General features: G+C 32.1%; 1 protein-coding gene across 2 annotated transcripts in view; it reads right to left on the reverse strand.

Annotated features, from left to right (window-relative positions):
* LOC107438212 (neurexin 1) overlaps positions 1-24217 on the reverse strand; it is a 302816-nt gene that overhangs the window by 84925 nt on the left and 193674 nt on the right. For both annotated transcript variants that reach the window (XM_071185922.2, XM_071185921.2), the window contains exon 5: positions 17718-18049. In XM_071185922.2, the coding sequence (XP_071042023.1) occupies positions 17718-18049 (332 nt within the window). The remainder of the gene's footprint in view (positions 1-17717; positions 18050-24217) is intronic.

A 24217-nucleotide genomic window follows, 5' to 3' on the forward strand; every position in this document is an offset into this window, starting at 1 on the left:
GAGAACCATGATAGTAACGCATATTAATGTATATGCTTAATTTTTTTAACAATAGTGGTGATCAAAATCATTTAAAAATTAAGTTTATAAAGGAAAATATAGTATATATTTACTACCACTTAAAATATAAAAATAAAATTTTACGCCAAATGCGTAAAAGTTGGCAGGTATGTAAAGGATATGTTCCCGAAAGTTTTTAATATTATCTTTTATATGGGAAAGCTAAAGCAGTGAGATTTTTCGAATACTTTAGAATTTTTATTACTAGTTTTCTTAGAAAGTTGGTAAACCTAACAGTAAGGTCTTCATATATGATGACTATGCTTTTATAAATAAAGTGCAGCAATGAGTTTCCTGATACCATTTGAAGTTCGAAGGGATGTGTGCTAAGAAAAATCCAGTCAAATGGCGAAATCTTTCATCTTAAATCTAAATACAACGTGCAAAGAATTCTATGAAAATTAAAGTCAAAGCAATTTCATGGTTATAATTGAATTTCACTGTTTTAACTTTCATCAATCAATTCGAGAATTAAGTGATACAATATGCATTCCAATTAGTCACGAAACTACATTGGCCACATTTATTAAATTCTTTTTCTCTCAAAAACGGAATTTCCTTTCTCATAATTATCTCATCGGTAAGCGGAAGAGAACAAAAAAAAATTCTTTAGAGATATACCTCGTGAATCATTCCCCCTATTTTAGAAAGTTACTTTCCACACGATAGGTGTCGCTGTGAAACCATTCATTCTCAGTTTCAAAATCATCACTTCCGGAATAAAAGCCAAACGACATTTTGGAATCATTTTTTATTACTTATTTTTGGTATTCTTTTTATGGTATTTGCTGTTTTGGCTCGCTGCCAACTACTAGAGGTGAAAAGCTGTGCGAGGAGTATTAAACTTTAAATCGGCTGCAGACTCAAAATAAGTAAAAAAAAAAGTAGTTCGTTCGAGAAATAGAGAATGGTCAAAGAGACCAAAAGAAAAGAATCGATGTTCGCTTGACGATTAATCTTCATCCTTTTGTCCGGAAATCACTACGGAATCGAATCGGAACTTTCATTTCGAGTCTGAGATCTAAATGAGATCACAAAAATCCGTTGCACTGTCTCGATCTTGTGTTTTTTCTTCTTCAAACCTTTTTTACGATTCAAACTTTTAAATGTATACTCTGTCACTCTTTTGAATTCGCAAGTATTCGCCGTATTTTAAAGACTGAGATTTAATTTACATTTTTGAAATAAGAGAAGGTTACATTATTAAAACAGAATACAATTACAGGGCTGTCAATTACTATGCTTTTTGCTGAATATTTTACTGAATGGTAGTCTCTCAAGAACTGAAGCTTTTAGAAATTTTGCTAATTTGGCCAACATTTTAAAACCCTCACCACGAGAGAGCTGATACAAAGTGGCGTTTTATATAAACTGTCGAATCATATTCATGTAGTGGTATGGAAAAATTACTTTAAATCATAAGTACAAAAGAAAGAATAATACGTTAAAATGCAAACTTAGCTAGAAGAAATTTCCCCCGAAAGAGTAAAAAAATGGCAGTCCAATCAGACAAGAATTAAATATTAAAGTACATATTTTTGTACCACTCTGACTATTATTGAAATTAATTATACCTTGAGGTTTTCAAAATCGAATTTATTGTTTCATGATGACATGTATTGTTAACCCTTTGGGGACGGGTGATTCAGAAAAGCATTCGCACAAAATCAGAATCAAGTTGTAATTAAATAAAAAACGGTAATTTAAATGTAGTCGTTGCTAATTTGTCAGGCTTACTTTGCTTTTACTTTAATTATTGTTAGTTTAATCATATATATAATCAATGTTAATTCAAAGTAAAACTAAATAGTTTTATTTTGAACAAAGTAATGGTGAATTAAATAAATCAAACAATTATAACTCCGCCCACAAATAAACTGCTAAAGAAATACTTTGAATACCAGTTTTATCTTTTTACCCTGATTGATATGGTTTTATGCTGTCACGTATTTGTGACAGTCGGCGCGAAAGGGTTAAAGAGAGCATTTAACTATCACTAGAGATAATTTTTGTAAATGATTAATCTATTCCAAAGAACATTGGTGGTTAAAATGTCGACCTTCCTTTATCAAAGGTTACACTACATTAAATTACCGAGTTTTATATACTAGTGAATTGAAATTATATTACTGTAGTGGTTGTTATACTATAGAAGTTAAAAGGTAGGTTAGATGACTTGATTCACTAATAATGCCATTGTAGCCCCCCTCCCCCCCAAAAATTATTTTATTATGTCAGTAAAGTTATTTTATTATATGACCCAATACCATTTTGACCTCACCATTAAAAATAAATAATTTAAAAATGTATATTCCAATATGTTGCCACTCACATGCAATTTTTAACCTTTTGCTAACGGCGCTCAGCGTGATGAAGCCAGTCTGGTCCACTTATTGTTCTAGCCATAAGCAAAGGGTTAAAATAAAAACTTGTTTTCTGAGTTTACACACATCGGGTTGTCCAAAAATAACCGATGATTAAAAAATCGGTTATCATATATATATAAATTTAATCATATATATAATCAATGATAATTCAAAGCATAACTAAATAGTTTTATTTTGAACAAAGTAATGGTGAATTAAATAAATCAAACAATTATAACTCGTCCCACAAATAAACTGTTACAGAAATACTTTGATTACCAGTTTTATCTTTTTACCCAGATTGATATGGTTTTACGATGGCACGTATTTGTGACAGACGAGCTTGGTGCAACATCACCTTAAAAAACTCAAAACATGCCAGAACAAAATCCTCAGGAAAATAAAAAAAGCAAGATGGTTTATCAGAACTAAAAACATACATCGCGACCTCAACATAGATTCTTTAGATCATCACATTGCAAAACTAAATTTCAGATTTTTTGAAAAAACCATTAATTGTGACACCGCAGGATTCACCGAAATTTTTACTTTTGAAAACTTAACAGAAGACATAAACCTCAGACCGATGGCAGCTCATTTTTGTTGTGACGTAATTTTATCTAAAATTCAAAATATTTAATTTCCTTTTACTTCAATTGCATTCCAATTACCAGGAAGAACCACCCCAAAGATCAAAATTCAAGACGAATGGGAAAAAGGCCGCTAACGGCCCCTGGCGCCCAGATAAATGTTGTTGTTGATGATGATGATGATTTGTGACAGACGGCGCGAAAGGGTTAACATACAGCGGAAAACATTGCACTGTAGTAATTAAGCATTTTATTCCCTCTTACGATTTCAACTATCAACCAGTTTTTCAATTTTTCTGGAAAGTGGCTATGTCTTTTTTCGAACAACCGTTAAGTTTGATTTTATTTTGTATTCTAAGTTGCAATTTTTAAATTTCCTGGTTTCAAAAGAAATTATAACGGAAATTTCTAAAATTTTTTTTGCACCAAAATAGAAAGGAAAATAATTAAAAAATCATTTGATAGAAATCGAAAAAAAATATGCATATATTTGAAAAAGTGAAGAAAAGCTGTTATTAATGGGCGACTTCTCAACAAATGGTGCTATGATTCCTGAATTACATTTGATTTATGAAACTTGTCTAAGACCTTAAAAATTCTTCGAGCCCTACAGAGGTGTTTTAAATCAAGAAAAAGTTTTCGTTTCACAAAATAAAATAGAAAAAAGCAAGTTGACTGTCTGTCTTTGTAGTTAGGAACGACTAACCACGGAAACTAATTAGTTGAATTCTTAATGACGTCATTAACTTTCTTGTTTCGATCAGAAACATTTCAGGGTATTTGTAAAAAAAGAATTTTCGACTGTTAGGTAAGTACTAGTGCAATCTGAAGTGCATCATAATAGTTTGTTAACTATTCCGAATGTTTGCTAGGAGTAAGTTATTTATTACTTAAATTTGCAAATGTTTTAGTATAAAAGTTATATTGTGCTATAAAAGATTTGAATCATTTTTTTTAACTAGGAATGCCTACGTGCTCACTTTGTGGGTAATATGTTTCGAGTTATAGCAGAATTTATGTTTTAATATATGATTTTGATTAATGATTTTAATAATTTTGATTAATTATTAAATGAACATTTGACTATAAACTGTAAGTGACCATTTATTGGCATTGGTGCATAAATCGTGGAATCGTCCTGCCTTTAAGTAATTTATAGCGTAATTCTACACTTTGTGGAGTGAAGTTATTTACTCATCTTAATTATGAACTAAAAACCTCCATTAACTTTCTCTCAGGTAAGAAACAATCGAATTCACTGATAATAACATCTCCGTGCAACCCTTGAGAATTGATACAACCCATTAATACGCGCCTAACTCAAACAGTGAATTCTTTTTCAGTCACTTACTTCGCTTTATCATCTGCTATTATACCTTTCGTTTTTCTAACTAATCAAATATATTTTAAATTTAAAAACTTCTGTTTTCCCAGCCAAATGTCTCAAAAAGGACAAATTATTCACTCAAAAAGAGAATTTATTAGAGGCGCGAAATTTCATTAAGTGTATCGAATGTTCAATGTTAAAAAAACTTGGTGAACGAGCTATAGCTTTTATATGAATTTTTACATTTACATGCGTTATGCAGAGAGGCCAACTTGCTCCAGACAGCGAATAAATATTTTCAAGTGGTAGTTTTTCAATGTATGATTCTTAGTTTTATTTTATTTTATAACAGCCGTTGAACAGCTGTCCCAATTCTATCGGTTTACGACTACTGATATTCAACTCCGCAGCCTTGTAATTTTGAATCCAATCCAGAAGACAAGAGAGCTCCTGGATCGAGTATTGGGAGAAATTTGCCTTCATGGAGGACTTTTTGATGGAGCTAACCCGCATTTGCCTTACATGGAGAGGAAGACCACGAGTACCTCCCACGGTTACCCTGATGGCAATGGGACTCTAAGCCATGGTCAGTCTACCACTGAGGATATTTCACGTCAGCACTGCGGTCGGTGTAAGCCGGATGCGGAATTGTATCAAAAGGGATTCGTACCCGGTTCGCAGCATTGGAAGGCGAACGCTCTATCCCCTGAGCCATCGCCGCTCATGATTTTTAGTTTAGTCAATTCGAATTATTAGATTTTTAGTCATCACTACTTCGAAATAATTTAAAGGCCAATGAATGAAATGCCAATTTTTACGGTTAAGTCACGTTGAATCTTTTAAGAAATCGGCAAAATTAACCACAAATCTACAAATTTTAGGTTGTAGTTCTCTACCGTTATTTAAAATGCTTTGTCGAGTCCGGAGCAGTTGTCATCTTGTCATATGGAAAACAAATTTAAATCAAATTTACTGAACAAAGACTCATACATTAAAACTTTTCAATCACTAGAAGAAATTTTCCCACAAAACGTAGAAAGTTGACACCATTGCTTTTGTTCCTTTCCATCTCTATGTGTATAAACCATACCTGCCAACTTTTCCGGATTTTGCGGAAGATTTTATTTTCATATTTAAAGTGGTAGCAATACTCAGGTTATTCCAATTAACTGTTTGAATTATAATGATAATTATAAATGAGTTTGACCACCACTACATATGAATAATTACAATAAATATATAAAAGCATAATAATCCTTGCGCAAGCGAATTTCAACGGGATCAAAATATAAATAAATTTTTGAGTCAGATTGTCTTTCGTTAATTGTATTACAACCACTCTGAAAATCCATTCTCGGAAAGAGTGAAAGTTGACAGGTATGTATAAACTTTCAGCCTTCCAACAGGGTTGCCAACTACTACGCTTTTTGCAAAATATTTCATAGAGTGGCTTAAGCTTTTAGAATTTTCGGTAATCTTCCCAACATCTTAAAAGCCTCATTACAAAAAAGCTGAAACAAAGTGTTGTTTCACATAAATTTTTAAATCATTTCCATGTGGTGGGTGGAAAATATCTTTAAAACACATTTTCAAAACAATAAATAATACTTTATCATGATCTACGCTTTTTGGGAAATTTTCTCTAGTGGTAGCTAAGTTTATGTTATAACCCTTTCGGGACGGGAGAGTCATAAATGTATTAGTAAGGAATCAATATCAGGATATCAAAAAATAAAAAGCGGTAGCTTAAGTTTGGGCATAGCTAATTTGACAGACTTATTTTTGCTTTCACTTTAAATCTAACACATCCAACCCATGTGTGTTATAAGTGCAACTATGCAATTTTTAATACGAACTAAGTAGTGATGAATTAAATAAAGCAAACAATCATTACCCAGCCCACAAATAAACTGCTAAAGAAATAGTTCGGCTAACAGTTTTATCTTTTTTACCAATGATTATCGCCACCCTGAGAATGCATGAATGACCATCACCTCCTACATCAAGAAGCCTCCACACGGTCTTTTATACGACTGTTTATAAGGTGAACCAGTTGTGCGCATGAATCCAAAACCTTTTATAAAAGTCCTAGTGTTTTGATTCATCTGGAATTTTAGAACAGTTTTGGTTGAGCAATGAGGTAAGCAGGCAATGGAGTTGCTTTTATGGTTTATAAAAGTAATTGAGAGAAATTTATCTTATATATTTGAGAATTGAATTTGTAGTGGTTGACAAGTGAATAAGGCAAACCAATAATATTCATAAATAAAACGAATTTTTAGACATATATTTGTTACCACTTTCTTATTTTAACTATATTCAGTATTAAATGACTCGTTCGGTAAGTGTATATCTTTCACAGTGGTCTGATTGGACTACCTGTAAAAAACCGCGTGGAGGCTTTCAGTTATAGGAGGCGTTGGTATGACTCGCTCGTCTCGAAAAGGTTAATGTATTATTCCATGTTTTGTAAATTTGATTTAATGTTATTTTCCACAGCTCTACTGCCTTACAGAAATGCCTACCTGCTCCATGCTGTAAAAAATATTTTCTAGTTGTAAAATAATTTAAGTCATTTTTAGTTCAGTATTTTTAATTTTAGTAATTTTTCCAACACTACATATCAAAAATTCAAAGCATCATATAAAATGCAATTTTATAGTAATTACGTCGTTTTGACATTTTTAAAGAGTAGGCCTAATTATTTATATTCTGCTAGTTTTACTATTTAATTTGCTACCAATTTATTAAAATGTTTGCAGAAAGCGAAACAATTGGCAATCCTGTACTAAGACACTTCTAAAAACTTCTTTTTGCAAGAAATGAAAAAAAAAAAAACATTAGTAGCCATGTTGCCACACATAACCGAAACTTTATGTGACTCGTCTAAGTCAAATATGATTATTTTGAGAGTTTGATAAGTATGTTACAGATAGAACTATTTTTAAACTATTTTTTGTCATCCTGTATTATCCTCAGTAAAGCACGGCAATGAAATTTAAAATTTCTTACAGTATTTTGAGTTTTTTTATGTTTCAGCAAGCATATGTCATTCGCTTTTTATAAAAATTTCAATTTTCTGGTTGAATGGTAAAATCTATGCAAAAAAATTTCATTTATATAAGAATCCCCTCAAAACTTGCTGAACTCCTTAACTCTAAATTTAGAAGTTGTATTTGCGCTCGAGTACATCTTATAGAAAATACATGGTAAACATGAGCTCAGAATAATTCAAATGGTAATTTAAGCGTGGTATAATAAATAGCTTCAAGGCTATCTTTAAAAGTGGAAGTTATTAATAGTATATAGGCTATTTTAATTCAGAATTTTGTCATTTTTTTCCTACTGCAGGGGGATGAAAACTGCTCCCAAAATAGAAAATATTGGTAATCGGATATCAGAATTTTATCTCGATTTCTGGCAGAATTTCTACAGGCTTTAAAATATTTTACACTTTGTTGACTACAAGCGAATTTTATCTCAAGCTTTGAAAATTTTAAATCATACCTAAATGCATATATGACGCATGAGCGTAATTTTATTTTATTGTTTGATTTTTTTAGTGCTATCTATTTGGTGGCAGAAATAAGTTAGAGGTAAATTAGTTTTAAACTAAAATGGATTGAACATGAAAGTCAAAATATTATTTTTTAATTGGCTGAAGTCTACTATTCTTCAGTGGGTCTATAAAATGAGAGTACCAAGCATGCTTAGGAATTAAACACCGGGGGTTCCACGTTCGACTGAACCGTAACCACCTAGAGTAGTGTTGACTGACCACCCGACAGGAACATCTGCTCTTGCACCCTATAGCCATCACCTCCTATATAAAAAAGTCTCCACACGATCGGACGATAAGTAGTCCACTCAGACTATTTAAAAAGTGAACCGGTTGTGCGCATGAACCCAAAACATTTTATAGAAGTATTTGAGAGAAATTTATTATATATATATTTGAGAATTGAATCTGTAGTGGTTGACAAGTGAATAAGGCAAACCAATAATATTCATAAATAAAATAAATTTTTAGTCATATATTTGCTGCCACTTTCTTATTTTAACTAGATTTTGCATTAAGTGACTCGTTCTGAAAGTGGATATCCTTCACAGTGGTCAGATCGGACTACCAATAAAAACCGTGTGGAGGCTTTCAGTTATAGGAGGCGTTGCTATATAGCCCAAGGTCAAGAAAATTGAGATGGGCACAGTATGCCTCGGCCCTCTATGGGCTGTCGCGCCACTGAGTTTAGAAGTCTACTATTTATGTAACTGGTTTGCCAACCCAGGAAATTTTTTAACGCAACTTTAATTGAATTTTACAGATTAAGTTAGTCTGTTTTTTTTTCTTTCTTTTTTCTTCTAAAATTGGTTTTCTTCAGTTACACTATTCCATAGATGTCAACTACTCCGGATTCTACTCAAAATATCAAAAAAAAAAAAAAAAAAAAAAAAAAGGTAGTACATTAAACTTTATATTTCGATTAATTTTGCCAACTTTTTTAAAGGTTCAACAGTGCGAAACTGTAACAAAGTGGTTTTTGACATAAATCTTTGAACTATTTAGAAATAATGGCGAATAAAAAAACCCCTATAAATCGAATTTACTAAACCAAGAGAATCATGCATTAACCCTTTCGAAGGCCGCGGAAAGTATACTTACCACCAATTTTTAAAGTCTATGGTGAGCGTTTTTACCCCATTTAATTTAGGTTTCCACTTTTTAATAACTTCACCTTTCTTGAAGTGGGTTTGAATAAATTTGGTATCCATTTGTCATTTTAAGAAAACGTATAAAAGTTGTAAAATACTTAGTTCCTTTTGAAGTTGTAGAAGTTATAAAATTTATTTCATAAATAACGAAAAATAAAAGTCAGTAAGTTCCTAATAGGTCGTGGTAAATATACTTACCACCAAAAAAAATGGCATTAAAATTTAGATAAATTTTTTATAAGCTAAATTAGTTTTTTTTCCTTTTATCAATTACGATTCTTATATCAATTTCAATTCCAAAAATACTTTAATTTACCTTTACTAGAAATGAATGGCCCATTAAAGGGTTAAAGCACTACCACTAGAAAATATTAATCCGCAGTCGGGAACATGCTTGAAATTCTGCTATTCACATTTGTAAATTAAATATCTGTTTATGATCAGTTAGAATGAGTTTTAGGATACACGTTGTACTCAAGGATAGTTTTGAATTTTAAAATAGATTAAATACGTAATGTAGAATTCATAGTGGTCATTAAACATTAATTTCCAGTGTAGTAGAAGTGATCCAATATGCAAACATATAATGGGAGGCTTCTTTACTATACCCTATCAAAAATCATTTGTTGAATATCAGTGTCTCACATGCAATCCTTTTTATATCTCATGAATTGTTTTAGCATAACGCCTGTAAATATCATTTAATGAATTGAAAACCGAGAAATGTTAAGTAGAAGTCATAGTAGGTCATATTTTCATTGTTGAAAAATCAAATTCCATTGTAGCGGACGTGATCCAATATGCAAACACATAATAGGAGGCTTCTTTAATACTATACGCTATCAAATATCAATTGTTGAATATCATCGTCTCCCATGCAATTTCGAAAACTCTTTTATCTATAGAATTTTCCAAAAAAAAGCATAATAAATTTCCTTCTGAATTCAGTATCATGGGTCCCTGAGGGGGTATTGCTTATCATGCTCTGTTTTTGATACTACGAGCCGAGCTTAAAAGCGGAAAAGAATGTGTAGCATTTCTATGCAGCGGTTTCAAATGCCCTGAATTCAAAATGAAATATGTATGAAGAGGAAATAAATCTTGATGAAAGCTATCGGTTTTTATTTTTGAAAACCAGCTAAAAAGAAGCAATTTTTCAAGAGATTAAAAGTGCATTGCTCCTCTCTAAGTACTTCTATTGCTTTGTAAAATAACTCGTTCGTAAAATGACTTTCTTAGAAACTTTTAAAACCATTGTTGACAATGCAGTTACAATATCTGCGCACTAATACTGCTAAATAATAGTGAAAGCTAGTTCGAAGTAATACTAAATGGAATTTGAAGAATAATGAGAAGAAAAATTTTAATGGGATTTCGATTGTTAAAATCTCAAAAGACAAATTTAGATAATGACTCTGCGCCTACACTTTGTTTAGATAATTTCAGTAATTACGAATAAAACATTCCGTGCATTACAGCGTAATGTACTTTTACATCATTAAATGGTTGTGTTCGAATGGCGCTGTGCATAAACTGACAATTTCTTCTTGATATTTCAAACACAATAGTTAGCAAAAGTTCAAAACCAAAATAGTTTGAGAAGTGCTTACAAAAGCCCACAAAATGGAAATAAAGTCTATCCCAAAACTCACACAAAATATAAATTTTATTTAATTTCCACTTTAAACTGCTGCCAACGAAAATATCAAAAAAGACAAGAAAAAGAGTGACCAAGGGAAGTAAAAAGGAGAACAACATGTTACAAGAAAGAACAACATGTTGTCAGTGTTAAGAAATGTATAGAGTTTCGTTGCGTTATTTCCTCGCATGTCATTTCCAGTTCTGGAGATCACCAACGTTAGGCGATTTAGCACTGTAAACTTTATTTTTTTGGAATGTTTTGAAATTGAATGTTTAAGCACCGATAACTTATTGATGAAGTTGAGCATCGTATCAACAAAATTATCAAATTTTTGCAAAAATGTCTTCGAAAATTTCGACAAAAGAGTGCTTATTGGGCAGTAAAACTTCTAAACTTTTTACTCTATAAACTGTTCCAAACATATTTCTTAACAATTTAATACGTAAACAAATATAAATTTCACAATTTCTAATTAAAAGCTATTATTTTCTTCGAAAATAATCTGTTATCAAATTTGAAATTTTAATCATGTTTTTATTTGAAAAATCAACAAGCATGAATACTGATTAGCCCAATTAGAAGCTGCAAGCTTTTAAAAACTCTATAAATACATTGCGGAAGATTACAAATTTAATATTTAAGACAAGTATTTCTTATCATTGTACCAGGAAATGTCGACTACCTCTTTATTCGTAACAATCACAGCTTACTTTCAACTGAAGATCAACATCTTTATTTTCGAAACTGGGAACAATTATTCTTAATAATATAAAAATCGAAGTTAGCAATATATTAAATACGGTTAAGAATCGCTTTCATGACATCAAGTCGAATCGAATGTTTCATCTCACATAAAAAATGTGATTTTAATTGATTTTAATGATAAGATTAATGACAATTGATTGTGACAAGAAGTGATTTTAATAGAAAATATACGATTTTAACTGTGAATATTTCATTGGTTGATAAAGTATACAGTACAGGATTATATGGATTACGGGGTTATTAGTATATAGAAGAGCATAATCGTTAACAGAAGAATAGTATATCCGTTAGTTTATGGAATAGCATATCGGCTAACAGAGAGAGAGAGAGAGATTTGCTACCTCACATGCATTCTTTTATCTAAGTTTTAAATGATTGTTTTGCTTAAATGTGACTGAATTTCGTTTACAGGTCATTCAATTTCATACTTTAAAATGTGAGTGATTATTGTCATCAACCTTAGATTTTAAAAAGAAACTCTTCAGTACATAGTCAAATCGCATGATCTAGACAGTCCATTCTGATTGCCAAAACGGGAAATTACACGGTGCGGAAATGACCCAATATAAATGGTTAAAGGGACAAATGGTTACAATCTTAGACCCTGCGAAAAGTTCTAGATAAATTCAATTTGTTTTAAATATTTGTGTCGCAGTGCACTCTCAATGGAAATAACATTTCGCAAAAACCTCGAACGATGAAAGGTATGAACTCTCTTTTTAATTACCCAGAAATACCAGCAGTCACTTTGATTTCTTTTTCTTTTTCAGAATGCAAATAGCTCAAAATTTATATCTTGTGTGAACTCAAGATTAATTTTCATTAAATAGCAGATTTTAATGCAATTTTTTTATCAACTACACCCATAATGTAGACTACCGAATGTATGACTTCTTTCATTGTATGTCATGTTTCAAGAAATTATTTTTAATATAGGCTTCAGGGCCGGGATAGCATGGTCGGTAGGGTCCTGGGTCCATGTCCGAGAGTTCATGGGTTTTAACCCCGCCGGCCGAAGACTCCCCGTGTAGTAAAATGGTGACTGATGCTTGATAAATCTGTCGAGTCGCAAAGTCCTCCATGTTCCCATACCTCTGGGGTACTGAATTGGAGAGTGATCGTTCTCTGATTCATGTCAAAATTACGATCTGTGGAAGAATGAATGAATGTATGAATGGGTCCGCCCTATAAACTGTCGAGACATAATGGGTGTGGCAGAAGTCGATTACTTAGCCATAGATGGCGCCACTGGAAAACAAGAACAATTGCACTCCTCTGTCTTAACAAGCATACGAAAGCAAGCAAGCAATATAGGCCTTCTTTTAATAAATTCTTTTAATGCATACCTATTTTAATAATATGTATACCTATTTTTAATAATAATGTATGCCTAATTTTCTAAATTCTTTTAGAGTATGCATCATTTTAATAAATTTTTTTAATGTATGTCTCCTTTTAATATATGCAGCCTTTTAATATATTATTTTAGCGTATGCCCTTTTTTAATATATGTAACCTATCAACAAATCCTTTAATAGCATGCTTCATTTTAGTAAATTCTTTTAATGTATGTAGCCTTTTATAAATCTTTTTAAAAGTATGAAGCCATTTAATAAATTGTCTCAATACATGCTTCCTTAAAACGTATACATCCTTTAAATATATTCTTTTAGCAGCACGTTCTACTTTTAATGTATGCAGCCTTTTAACAAATCCTTTTGCCTCCTTCCAATAAATTGAATTTGTGATATTTTTTATTTAATACTCTACGATGCTTCTGTATTTCTAAAAATTTTTTTACTCGGTACCGGCGATGGAACTTGTTTATCGCCCCAAAACTTCTGTCTAAGTTTAGAATTTTTTATTTTATTCTATTTCAAACTTTTAAACCATCTCAAGAATAATCAAAATTTTTGAACATCTTCAGTTTTTATTTCACACTATCTTCGTTTCACAGTTCTCTTTTAGAATCGAAAGTTCTTCATCTGCATCTTAACAGGGTTCTACTGCTCTTACAAATCTTTAAACTTAAATTAAAAAAAATACTTGCATTGCGACATTTCAATGACTCAAAATAAATGTATCTGTTTGTGAAATCACTAGTTTCAATGTTTAATTTTAAAGTGAAAACTAATAAAAATAAACGTGAAGCTTTGAAACCAGGTTTTCAAATTGTTTTTGAGGACCGTACGATCTCTGCGCCATAATTCATCGCATTACTTCCAGATTTAGATATACTTTCCAGCTCCTACTGCACTTTATAAATCAATGATCAAGAGTCCTATGCAGGAAAGCTACAGGTGACAGAAAAAGTAAAAAGTGGTGACTGATAAGGAGCAAAAATCTATTAAAAATAGTATTTTTTTCTAGCACATTTCATTCAGTTTACTATTGAAGGTTACTGTAGAGCAGTGTTCTCCAACCTTTATTTGTTGCATTTCATGTAATCTGTCTATTGTTTTTGCTTAAATTCTCATTACAGGATGAATGGAAAAAGGGCCATTATTGGCCTCAAAAGTCCAGCTAGCCTAAACAGATCAGGCCAGACCAGGCCCCTCTTCGGATTCGCATAATAAGAATTTTACATTTATTTAATCAGCTGTAAGTAAAATTGGATAAAATCTAGTTACGTCTCTTTTTCTTCTCATTTTTAGGCCTCCCGACATTTTATACGATCACTAATAAAGATTTTACATAGTTGCAGTAAAATAATGGTCAATTGCCGACCTGGTGGCCGAGTGGTTAGCGTGCCTGACTGTGGAGCCGCTGGTAGCGGGTTCGAATCCTGCTCAGGGCATGGACGTTTCTTTCTCTCTGTGTTCTACCTCCTTTCTCCTTTGTGTGTGATTGTGACCCGTTCTATAAACGGGTTTGTGGTTGTGTGACGTGACAACGCTGCTCCACCGCCGTAACTTCGCCACAGGTGCCCACTGGGTAACGAGAAGAGAGTAGCAGTTCTGGCATTTTTGTGGCCTATGGGACAAACCCCAAGTGCCCGCCATTTAAAAAAAAAATTATGGTTAATTTAGAAAGAATTTTTAAAACTTTAATCTACTCTGCAAAACACTTAAAAGTTTTAACTGCTTTGCTAATATATCTTAAATACACGGGTTTAAATTTGTCATGACCAGTAAGACAATTCTTTTAGAAATTTTAAAAATAAAGATTTATACTCTAAAATGTCAAGTTTTTAGATCTATGAATAATTTATCTTAACACTTACCCACAACATTTGAAGTTTATGCAAAACAGAAATAAAACAGGAATTTTTAAAACAACTAGAATTCTTATAAAACTTTTATTGAATTCAAGACCATGATCACTTCTTCAGACATGCCAAAGTTTGCTTTTTCATTTAGAATTTCCCCAAGTGACTTAAAAAATAAGTTTAGACTTAAATAAATTTAGACTTAAAAAAAAAGTAAAAGACTTATTTTCTAAGTTTTAGGCAAACACATTTTTATATTTTGTCAGAGTTAAAGCACATTATCGTAAACATTTTATCATGGATTTAGGTATATTTCTTAATTATTCATGTGTGATGGTGGTTCAAATCATTCTAAAAATGAAATAGAAAAGCACACGAAATAAAATCTTACGGAAACCCTGGAATATTTGGCAGTTATATTATACGGGTTAAGAATTATGAAAAGTAAAGAAATTTAAAAGCAAACATACCATAGAGGAAAAGAGAGCATTTGTCTTATACTCTAAACAAGATATTAAAAATATTCGCAAGTTATCATGCTAATAACAATTTTATTTTTTCTTATCATTAGCTAATCATTATTATTTGTTATAGTACAATATACAGGTAATTTGCTGAAAATGTATTTTTCTGTACCATTTTATAACACCTTTTGATTAAGAAAGTACGAAAGTTTAATTTACCCTCGTTTTTTTTCCATATTCCTTTTTGATTATTGAATAGTTAACAGCGAACGAAATATTTCTGAATTTTTTAGCACCATTTCTACTGGAACTTTGCGTTTGCCCATTTTGTCACACGTTTAAATGCAAATGAATACCAAAACTGTTGGGTATCAAATTCAAATTATTTGCTCACCGTATTCATTAATAGATTTACGTGTTTTGGTGTGCAACTGCAGCGTTATTCATTTTTCTAAATTATTCGCTGCAACTGTGTGCGCTAAAGAGTAACCTGGCGGAAAATATGCGAATATTAAAATTATTCAACTATTCCTGTATTTTCCGTTACTTCTGAAATCGGGATTCTGGTATGATGCTGCATAATGTCGTTTATTTAAATATCAAAAGACTAAATACACCCCACAAGACCTAATAAAAATGAACAAAATTCAACTAATATTTTCATAAAACTAAATAATTTTTGGATAACTCTTGAACTATTCCACGAAAAATCAAGAAATTAGCCGTGAAGGAAATACATAAATTTATACTATAATTTGAAGCTTACAGTGCATTTTGATACTGTTTAGTGGAAATAGTGTTAAACTGCATTTTACATTTGTTAACACTTTACCGACCGGCCGTCGATTAATCGACGTTTTGTTCTCAGCGCATACCGACCGGCCGTCGATTAATCGACGTTTTGTTCTCATCGTATACCGACCGGCCGTAGATTATTCAGCGTTTGCTCTCCAGCGCTTACCGACCGGTCGTCGATTAATCGACTTTTGACCGATCTGTGGTGACTACGTTTTCCACCAATTCAGCATGCAGGGATGCCAACTGCTCCGCTTTCTGGAAAAGTTTTAATAAAGTGGTAGCAAATTATATAGTAGAGTTCGTAAGAGAAGGATAGTTACGCCCACTTATTAATATAGTATCCAGCAGAATATTGCTGCAACGTTGCATTTCACATGATACTTATAATTTTTGATATTTAGTGGTGAAAAAATGACTTAAACTGAAAAATACTAAATTAAATAAAATACTACGGACGATCTGCAGCTGAACGGGCGGTGAAAGGGCATAGTATGTTCGAACCGCTACCGGTCGGTAAAGTGTTAAAAAGTATTGCTGTTAAAAACTAGCAAATGAAGCTAATAATTTCTTGCTGTTTTTTCTTTAATGATAATGTTCATTCATTTTCCCGCGTTATATTTAAGCCAATTAGGAATGTTGCTTTTCAAGCTGTTCTGAATTAACCCTTTCGCGCCGACTGTCACAAATACGTGCCAGCATAAGAACCGTATCAATCAGGGTAAAAAGATAAAACTGGTAACCAAAGTAGTTCTTTAGCAGTTTATATGTGGGCGGGGTAATAATTGTTTGATTTATTTAATTCACCACTACCTTAGTTCAAAATAAAATTATTTAGTTATACTTTGAACTAACACTGATTATATATATGATTAAACTAACAATGACTAAAGTGAAAGCAAAGTAAGTCTGTGAAATTAGCAACGCCTACATTTAAGCTACTTTTTTTTAATTTATTTACATCCTGATTCTGATTTTGTACGAATGCTTTTATGAATCAGGGTCTCCAAGGGGTTAAAGCTGCAGTTATAAGAAAACCAGTTCAAGAAAAAAATATGAACAACCAGTTAAAAATTATTGTCTGTCTCCATGAAATTTTTTTTTTCTAACGTAAGATTTGAAGCATGCTGCAGAAAATTATTTGTTACAAACTAACTTTAGTTTAAGTTATGGTTCGTAGACATAAATATGAGAGCAAACATACGTCCTTTTCTTCCTCAAAAAATTCTTTACAATTGGATATGCCTATATATAGTTGCTAGATTGTACGATTGCTTATAAACATTTTGAGAAGTGAGTAAAATAATAATTAAAGTGGAAAGGATTTCCTAATTCTATTTAATATACACGCACTACCTTATTATATCCAAGCGCTCTGTTTTTAGGGACTTTGTTTTTACGGCCATAAGTACGCCACTTGATATTGAACCTATTCAAATGATGTGGGCAGTGATTGAACTTGCATTCTCGCTCAAATCTTCCGCACACCCACCTGAGGTCTTTCAGTTACGACAGTTATAAAGAACACCTTGCTGTGTATACGTGCTAATTGTTTCGTCGGCATCCAGTATCCAATTCAAAACTCACAAAGTTCCCTAACTAGTAAATCAGTGACACTCTAACCACCTGCCCCATCAGAACAGCCCGATTTTGAAGTTGATAGTTAATTTTCCAGTTTCAAACAGTAAATACATTTGATAAATTTATAATTAAATTTATCATTATTTAAATTTTGAAGGAAAAATTTTAAATTTAATCTAATTTAAAAATTTTAAAGGACGTTGGCTTACCTCACGAACTTTTCTATGTATGACGATTTTGTGCCATTGGTTGTCATCAAATCGAACTTTAGAGGGTCGGACTACTTTCTCGACGTGACCAGATCCGAGTTTGGTGTGAACAGCTATACCACCTCCTTTGAGGGCGACGTGCAAAAAGTCTTCGCTACCAGTACTATGTGCACCCAAGTCTGCAGCGAAGAATAATAATCCCGCAGATTGTCTGCTGCGGAATTGTAGAGACACCTGGTCGCTCCAACTGACCAGGGGCTCTCCGCCACTACCCCGAACATCAAAATGAAGATATTCCTCCCCAGTGAAGGTTGCTTCTGAAGGAGGTCTTTCTAAAAAGGAAAAAAAAGGAATAAATATTAATTTAAAAAAAAAATCAAATATACAACCCATATAATTAATGTGCCATTTTGAACTTTTCTCTAAAACTTTTTTTCGTAACCATAACAAAAACTATAACATGGTTTCTATACGCTGTCATTGCTTGTAAAAATGTTTCGATGCACTTAAAAAGTTCTTAAGATATGGTGAGATACGCAGAAACAAATATTTGGAGATTTATGGGGAGGGTAGTTCCTAAAAAAAGGAGTACATTTGATAACCAGTGGTACATTCTACCTTTGATACCTCCTAAGCTGCATACCATTTAGAATTGAAGAGCGTAGTGGATGAACCAGGAAAGCGACATTTTCAGAGTGGCAATAATCAAGGTAAGAAGAAAAAATGTGGCATCCGTACTGTATTTTTTACAGACTACTTGGAAGGTGGGGCTTGTGATTCTTTGCCTTTTTTTATTTACAACTAATTAATTTGAATTACAAATCAAGCAGGCATACTCAAAACCAATGCGGATTTTTTATGTTAAAATTGAAGTAAAAGTGAAAACGATTCCGTTACAGTAAACATATCACCCATTTTAATGCAACCATTCTATGTTATTTTCCTCTTGATTAACAGACACGCATGAAAATGTCAATTATCTGCTTCTTCCACTAAGATTTTCAAATATTTCTATCATGTGATAAAATAGGAAATATTGTAAATAAAACATGACAAAACAAGAAACTTTTAACCATAGAACATTTAGGATTTTTATTGTAGCTACCATTATTTTTCAAATTGACAACTCAATCATAACTTCTCAACCTCAAGACAGAGAACTACACTGAGATGTACTAGCATGGTACCATGAAAAGCTCATACCATCATTTTCTAATAATATATGTTTTTTTTTTAGTTTTATATGTTTTCTTAGAATTGGACGATATTTTAACAATGCTTCATAAAGTAACTCGCAGTCTTTTAAACAGGGGTTCACCTTTAACTGAGAAACATATAACAGCGTTGTGCTGCTCAGCAGATTCGGTGTTCTGTACTCTGCTGAAGCTACAGAGTCTCATTTCTAAAGCAATGCAATCAAATAGTTGCAATTCAATTGATTTTGTATCATTCTGTTCTTCTATCCATTTTTAAATCTTAACACTTATAAGAGTACTTATTATTGTTATGAGAAGGATATTGTTGTATGACAAATTTAATTATTTGATATGTTTTATATGTTATCTTCCACAGTTTTGTATAAAAAATTATAAATGACCATATAATACATTTTGTATTTTAAAGTACTGTGTTACATATATATGCAAAAAAAAAAAAATTTAGATTAGAAAAAAAATAGCACAGATTTTCAGTCAAATATTTATAACATCAACGCGTTGAGGAAGAAGTACATCACTTGATGGAGCAATGGGAAATAATTAATAATTTTAATACTTCTGCTGACCGGGATAGCCTGGTCGGTAGGGCGCTGGGCCCATGTCCGAGAGTTGGTGGGTTCGAACCGCGCCTGCCGAAGCCTCCCCGTGTAGTAAAGTGACTGATGCACGTTAAATTTGTCGAGTCACAAAAGTCCTCCATTTTCCCATAAAAAATCAATACCTCTGGGGGTACTGGATTGGAGATCGATCATTCTCTGATTCAGGTCAAAATTACGATCTGTGGATGAATGAATGGGTCCGCCCTATAAACGGGTGTGACGTACGGTGTGGCAGAAGTCGAATTCTTGGCCATAGATGGCGCCACTGGAAAACAAAAACAATCGCAGCCCCTCTGTCTTAACAGGCAAACGTCAACAACAACAGTACTTCTGCCGCCCATTGTGCAGAATGTCTCAAACTCATACTTACTATGCGTTGTGTGATTTAATGACTGTCGGACAGATTTCAAATTATTACTAAAATTCAATACATAAGGAACTTTGACACATGGCTGAAAGCCCTTATATAGCAAGACGGAAAAGATGAAAAACTGGTACGAAAGACATTTTATTATAGCATTTTTTCCGTGAAAAATAAAATATCTGAAACTATCAAGATTTCTTTAAGATTTTAACATATATCTGCTTCTTTTCAATGATAAAATAGATATTTGTATACTTCGATGATACGTCCTATCATGACGTACGCCTCACCTGCGAGGTGTAACGCCTCCGAAAAAGACCTCAAAGAACTTATCGTACTCCAAAACAACATCTTGAGAAAACTCACGGGAGCCAGATGGTTTATCCGCAACAACGCCATTCATAGAGATCTTAACACTGACAGCTTTGACCATCATTTCAACAAATTAAATAGAAACTTCTTTATTAAAGCCGCCACCTGCAATACCGCAAATTTTAATGATATTTTCGACTGCATAAATCTCAAAGAAGATGCAAAAATTCGACCCATTGCACACTTCTACACTTCTGATATCATACTAACATTTAACAACACAAACACTCACTGACGGCCGGGTCTCTACTTAACAGAGCCACATTTACTTACACATATGCACACATCCTCACAATCCTTTAACTCGCCCTCCTTTTGTATGTATTTCCAAACTGTAAATATTCATTTGTGTTTATTTTTCCATTGTACTTTAATTTTACCTTTTCCATGTACATTTTTATTACTTATAATTTTGTCATTGCCTAATAATGGCAAAGTGCCATTTTTCTTTTCTCAAGAACTCCATTTGCTCCCCAAACTTTAATTTTGTCATGTATGTTTCTAAGTATAACTTCAAGATGAATGGGAAAAGGGCCGTAACTCCTCAGATGCCCAGTTCCACTACAGCGAACGAACGAACGAACGAAAATAGATATTATTGAATAGTTTAAAAAAATAATAATTAAACTCCTCCCGAAAACTAGCAATAACTGCAATAACTGAACTGAAATGAAAACTAGCAATAACTGAAATGGTTTTACTACCAGCCTTTTCTCTTTTCCGTCTCGCTTTCACCCCTGCTTTGACAATATTACGGATAAGTCTTGAAAATAGTTAAAATTGAAATCAAAGTAATTTGGCAAAGCCGAAGTTCGAATGAAAAAATCAAGTTGATGGAAGTTGAATCATATATATCGAAGTTGAATATAAAAATCAGTTCTAATCAAAGTTCGGACAAAGTCGCTAACAATAGCTAGACAGTTAGAAATTTCGTTAATACATTGCTTAAAACTAATTAAGGTGTAAAGAATGGAGTAAGGGTTAACGAATTAGAATATAAAAATGCAGTTACGCCGTGCATTCAGACTGGTTACCATTAAAGTTTATGTGCTGTACAAGATAATTTTGAAAGATGACCAAGCTGGTCGCCAAAGATAGTTACCGTTATAATATTTGATAACACAATTCTCAAAAACTTAAGGACTATTACTGCTGTACCAAACAGCACTAATCAGATTCTTAAGCTCGCAATCTATATTTTATATGTATTTTCGCTTCAATGAAAAAATTACAATACAAAAACAGTTTGTGCCAAGTCGTATAATTGTATAAATGTAAAAAATTATAAGCTTCTGTGATGTCAAAACAAATGGAGCTTTTACAATCATGCATTGGCAACGATTTTAACAATTTTAAACACCCTCCACTTTTTTTCTATAACACAGAAATTAGGATATCGGAGGTGGTACTACTTGATGCTGCCTCTCCTATTGTGCTATCTGTCCTCTTCTACTTGACGAAGGTTTATAAGCCTATTTTGAGCACACAAGCCTGAAAATTTATGTAATTGCAATAACCAATAACCAATAACGCAGAAATTAGCCAAGCGGTCTTTGCTTTTGTGAATGATATTTTAAAATGTTTGCATAATATCTGAATAATTTTTATCAACATCAGCATCTTGACCTCTTAATTTAAAAAATATATCTTCATATTTGATAAATTTGTACATAATATCTTTTTTAACCATTAACATAACTACTTTCCTTTATTTTTGATTGCATAAGTGTTGATGATAAATTAATATAATTCTAACAATCGATCAAACTGAAGTTTGGTAGCTAAATATTTATTTAAAAAGAATTGCATTGAAATTTCGTGAATTAATCAATCTTTTTTAATTCTGTTCTTTTTTAGATATAACATTGTGTTTATAGAATCAGAAAAAAATAATATGCTGGAAATATCAGTCTTGACGTTCGTGGACAAAAGTTTGACGGAGAAAATAATTAATCTTCAAATTATCCATATACTTACGCCAAAAAAGTAGCCAAACTTTAAAACTAATGGAGTCTTAATGGAATATTCTAGAACCCAAGAAATTGTAAATGTAAATATTTATCAAAACGAAAAATGAGTCATTTTAAAACCATTAATTTCCTCAAAGTTGGTTTTCTGAAAGAAAATCGTTTGCAAATGCGAAGTGCTTCAATTCCTATTTTCCAATAAATAAATGAGTTTTACACTTGCCATTGAAATATTTAGCCATTTTTCTTTTTTCCTCAAAAATAAAACCTAAAAGAATAGTTATAAAGATTTTGATGAATAAATATCATTTACATCCGTATCTTTTGAAAACTTCCCTTTTGGCTGATGCAAACTTTTAAATTATTCAAATATAGTAAAGACACATTTATTTCAAAATGGAAAATGGCAAAAGCATTTTTAAAATTTCTTGATTTAATGAATATTTTTCAGCATTAAAAAAAAGAGAGTGATGCTTGTTTGCATTATTATAGAAATTCTTTGAAAGATGTCGTAAATGGAAATTTTAAATTTCGTGCTCTGTTGTTTTAGTGAAATATTTGTATGTAGAAGAAAAATTGAATTATTTAAAATATGGCGGATACATTCGACTGACTTATGATTTCTCTTGCTTAGATAAATAAAATAGAATAATGCAAGCTTCCGATGCCAGACGTAGAATTCCACGTAAATAAATTTGGTTGTACATTTTCTTCCATTTACATAAAAGTTAATTCAAGAAATGTTAAAATAATTTTAAGGTAGGGTTTCTAACATACGATATTTAAATTTCCTACATTCTATTGTAATTCAAGATTCATAATTCTCCACAGCTGAAAACAAACATATAGACAATGCTGTATTTTACTACGTTTCTATTAATTTTGTGTGTGCGTGCATGAGTGAAATTTTGGAAGCAAATTTCCAAACTGCCAGTATTTCTGGCTACCTAGTGTACTCAAATCTTTACCAGAATTCGACATCTGACAGTTTTCAATCATTTTCTGATTACAACAAACTGAATCAAGTCATATTGTGGACAAAAGGAATTTATCACTATTCAAAATTTTGACCACCTTCCAACTAGCTAAAGTGAATAAATTTCAACAAGAACTCTGTGTCTATGTTGAGGATACAATTGTTTTCTAAACGTCACTGTCAAAATTTATCTTTATGAATAACAATCGAAATTTTTGACCATTTTTCCGGCTTAAACTAAACATTAACCGGTTAACGCCCAGCGTCATATATTTAGGACAGTTCCTTTTTTCAAAAACATTCATTGTGGTGGGAAACTTTTTTCAGCATTTTCATTTATCTGGGTGAATTAAAAGATTCTCAGATACCACAATGATTTAGTTATTTCTAATTAGATATAGAATTATAAGGAGCAAGTACTTTTTGACAAGAAGCTACTATATACAGCAATGATCCGCCCAATACTTACCTATGCCTCACCTGCCTGGACAACGATACCTCAACATCTACTGAAGAAATTAAACCAATGCCAAAACAAGATCCTTAGAAAAATAACCTGTGCAAGATGGTTCATCCGGAATACCAATATACATGCAGATCTCAAAATACCAACTCTATCACAGCATATATACAAGCTAAATGCAGATTTTTTCGATAAAGCCATAGAATGTAAAACAGCAAATTTTAATGAAATCTTTAAATTTGAAAATTATATCAAAGATAAAAACTACAGACCAATAGCTGCACATTTCACCTCCGACGCCTCATATCATAACTATCAAAACAAATAATTTCATCAACTTTTCTGAAAATAACGTTTACTCATGCTGATACAATTCTGAACAACTCCAAAATCAAACAAACACAGTTTAGAGCAAGCTGCTCAATTTATTTTTGATTCCTTTTTAGTTATTCAAGCAAAGAGCTTGAAACATTCATAAAAGCAACTCCATTGCCTGCTCACATCATTGCTCAACCAAAACTGTGATAAAATTCCAGATGAAT

Source organism: Parasteatoda tepidariorum, chromosome 5, assembly GCF_982258835.1.
Source record: "Parasteatoda tepidariorum strain Cologne lab strain chromosome 5, Ptep-v5.0, whole genome shotgun sequence".
In the NCBI taxonomy this organism is placed as follows: domain Eukaryota; kingdom Metazoa; phylum Arthropoda; class Arachnida; order Araneae; family Theridiidae; genus Parasteatoda; species Parasteatoda tepidariorum.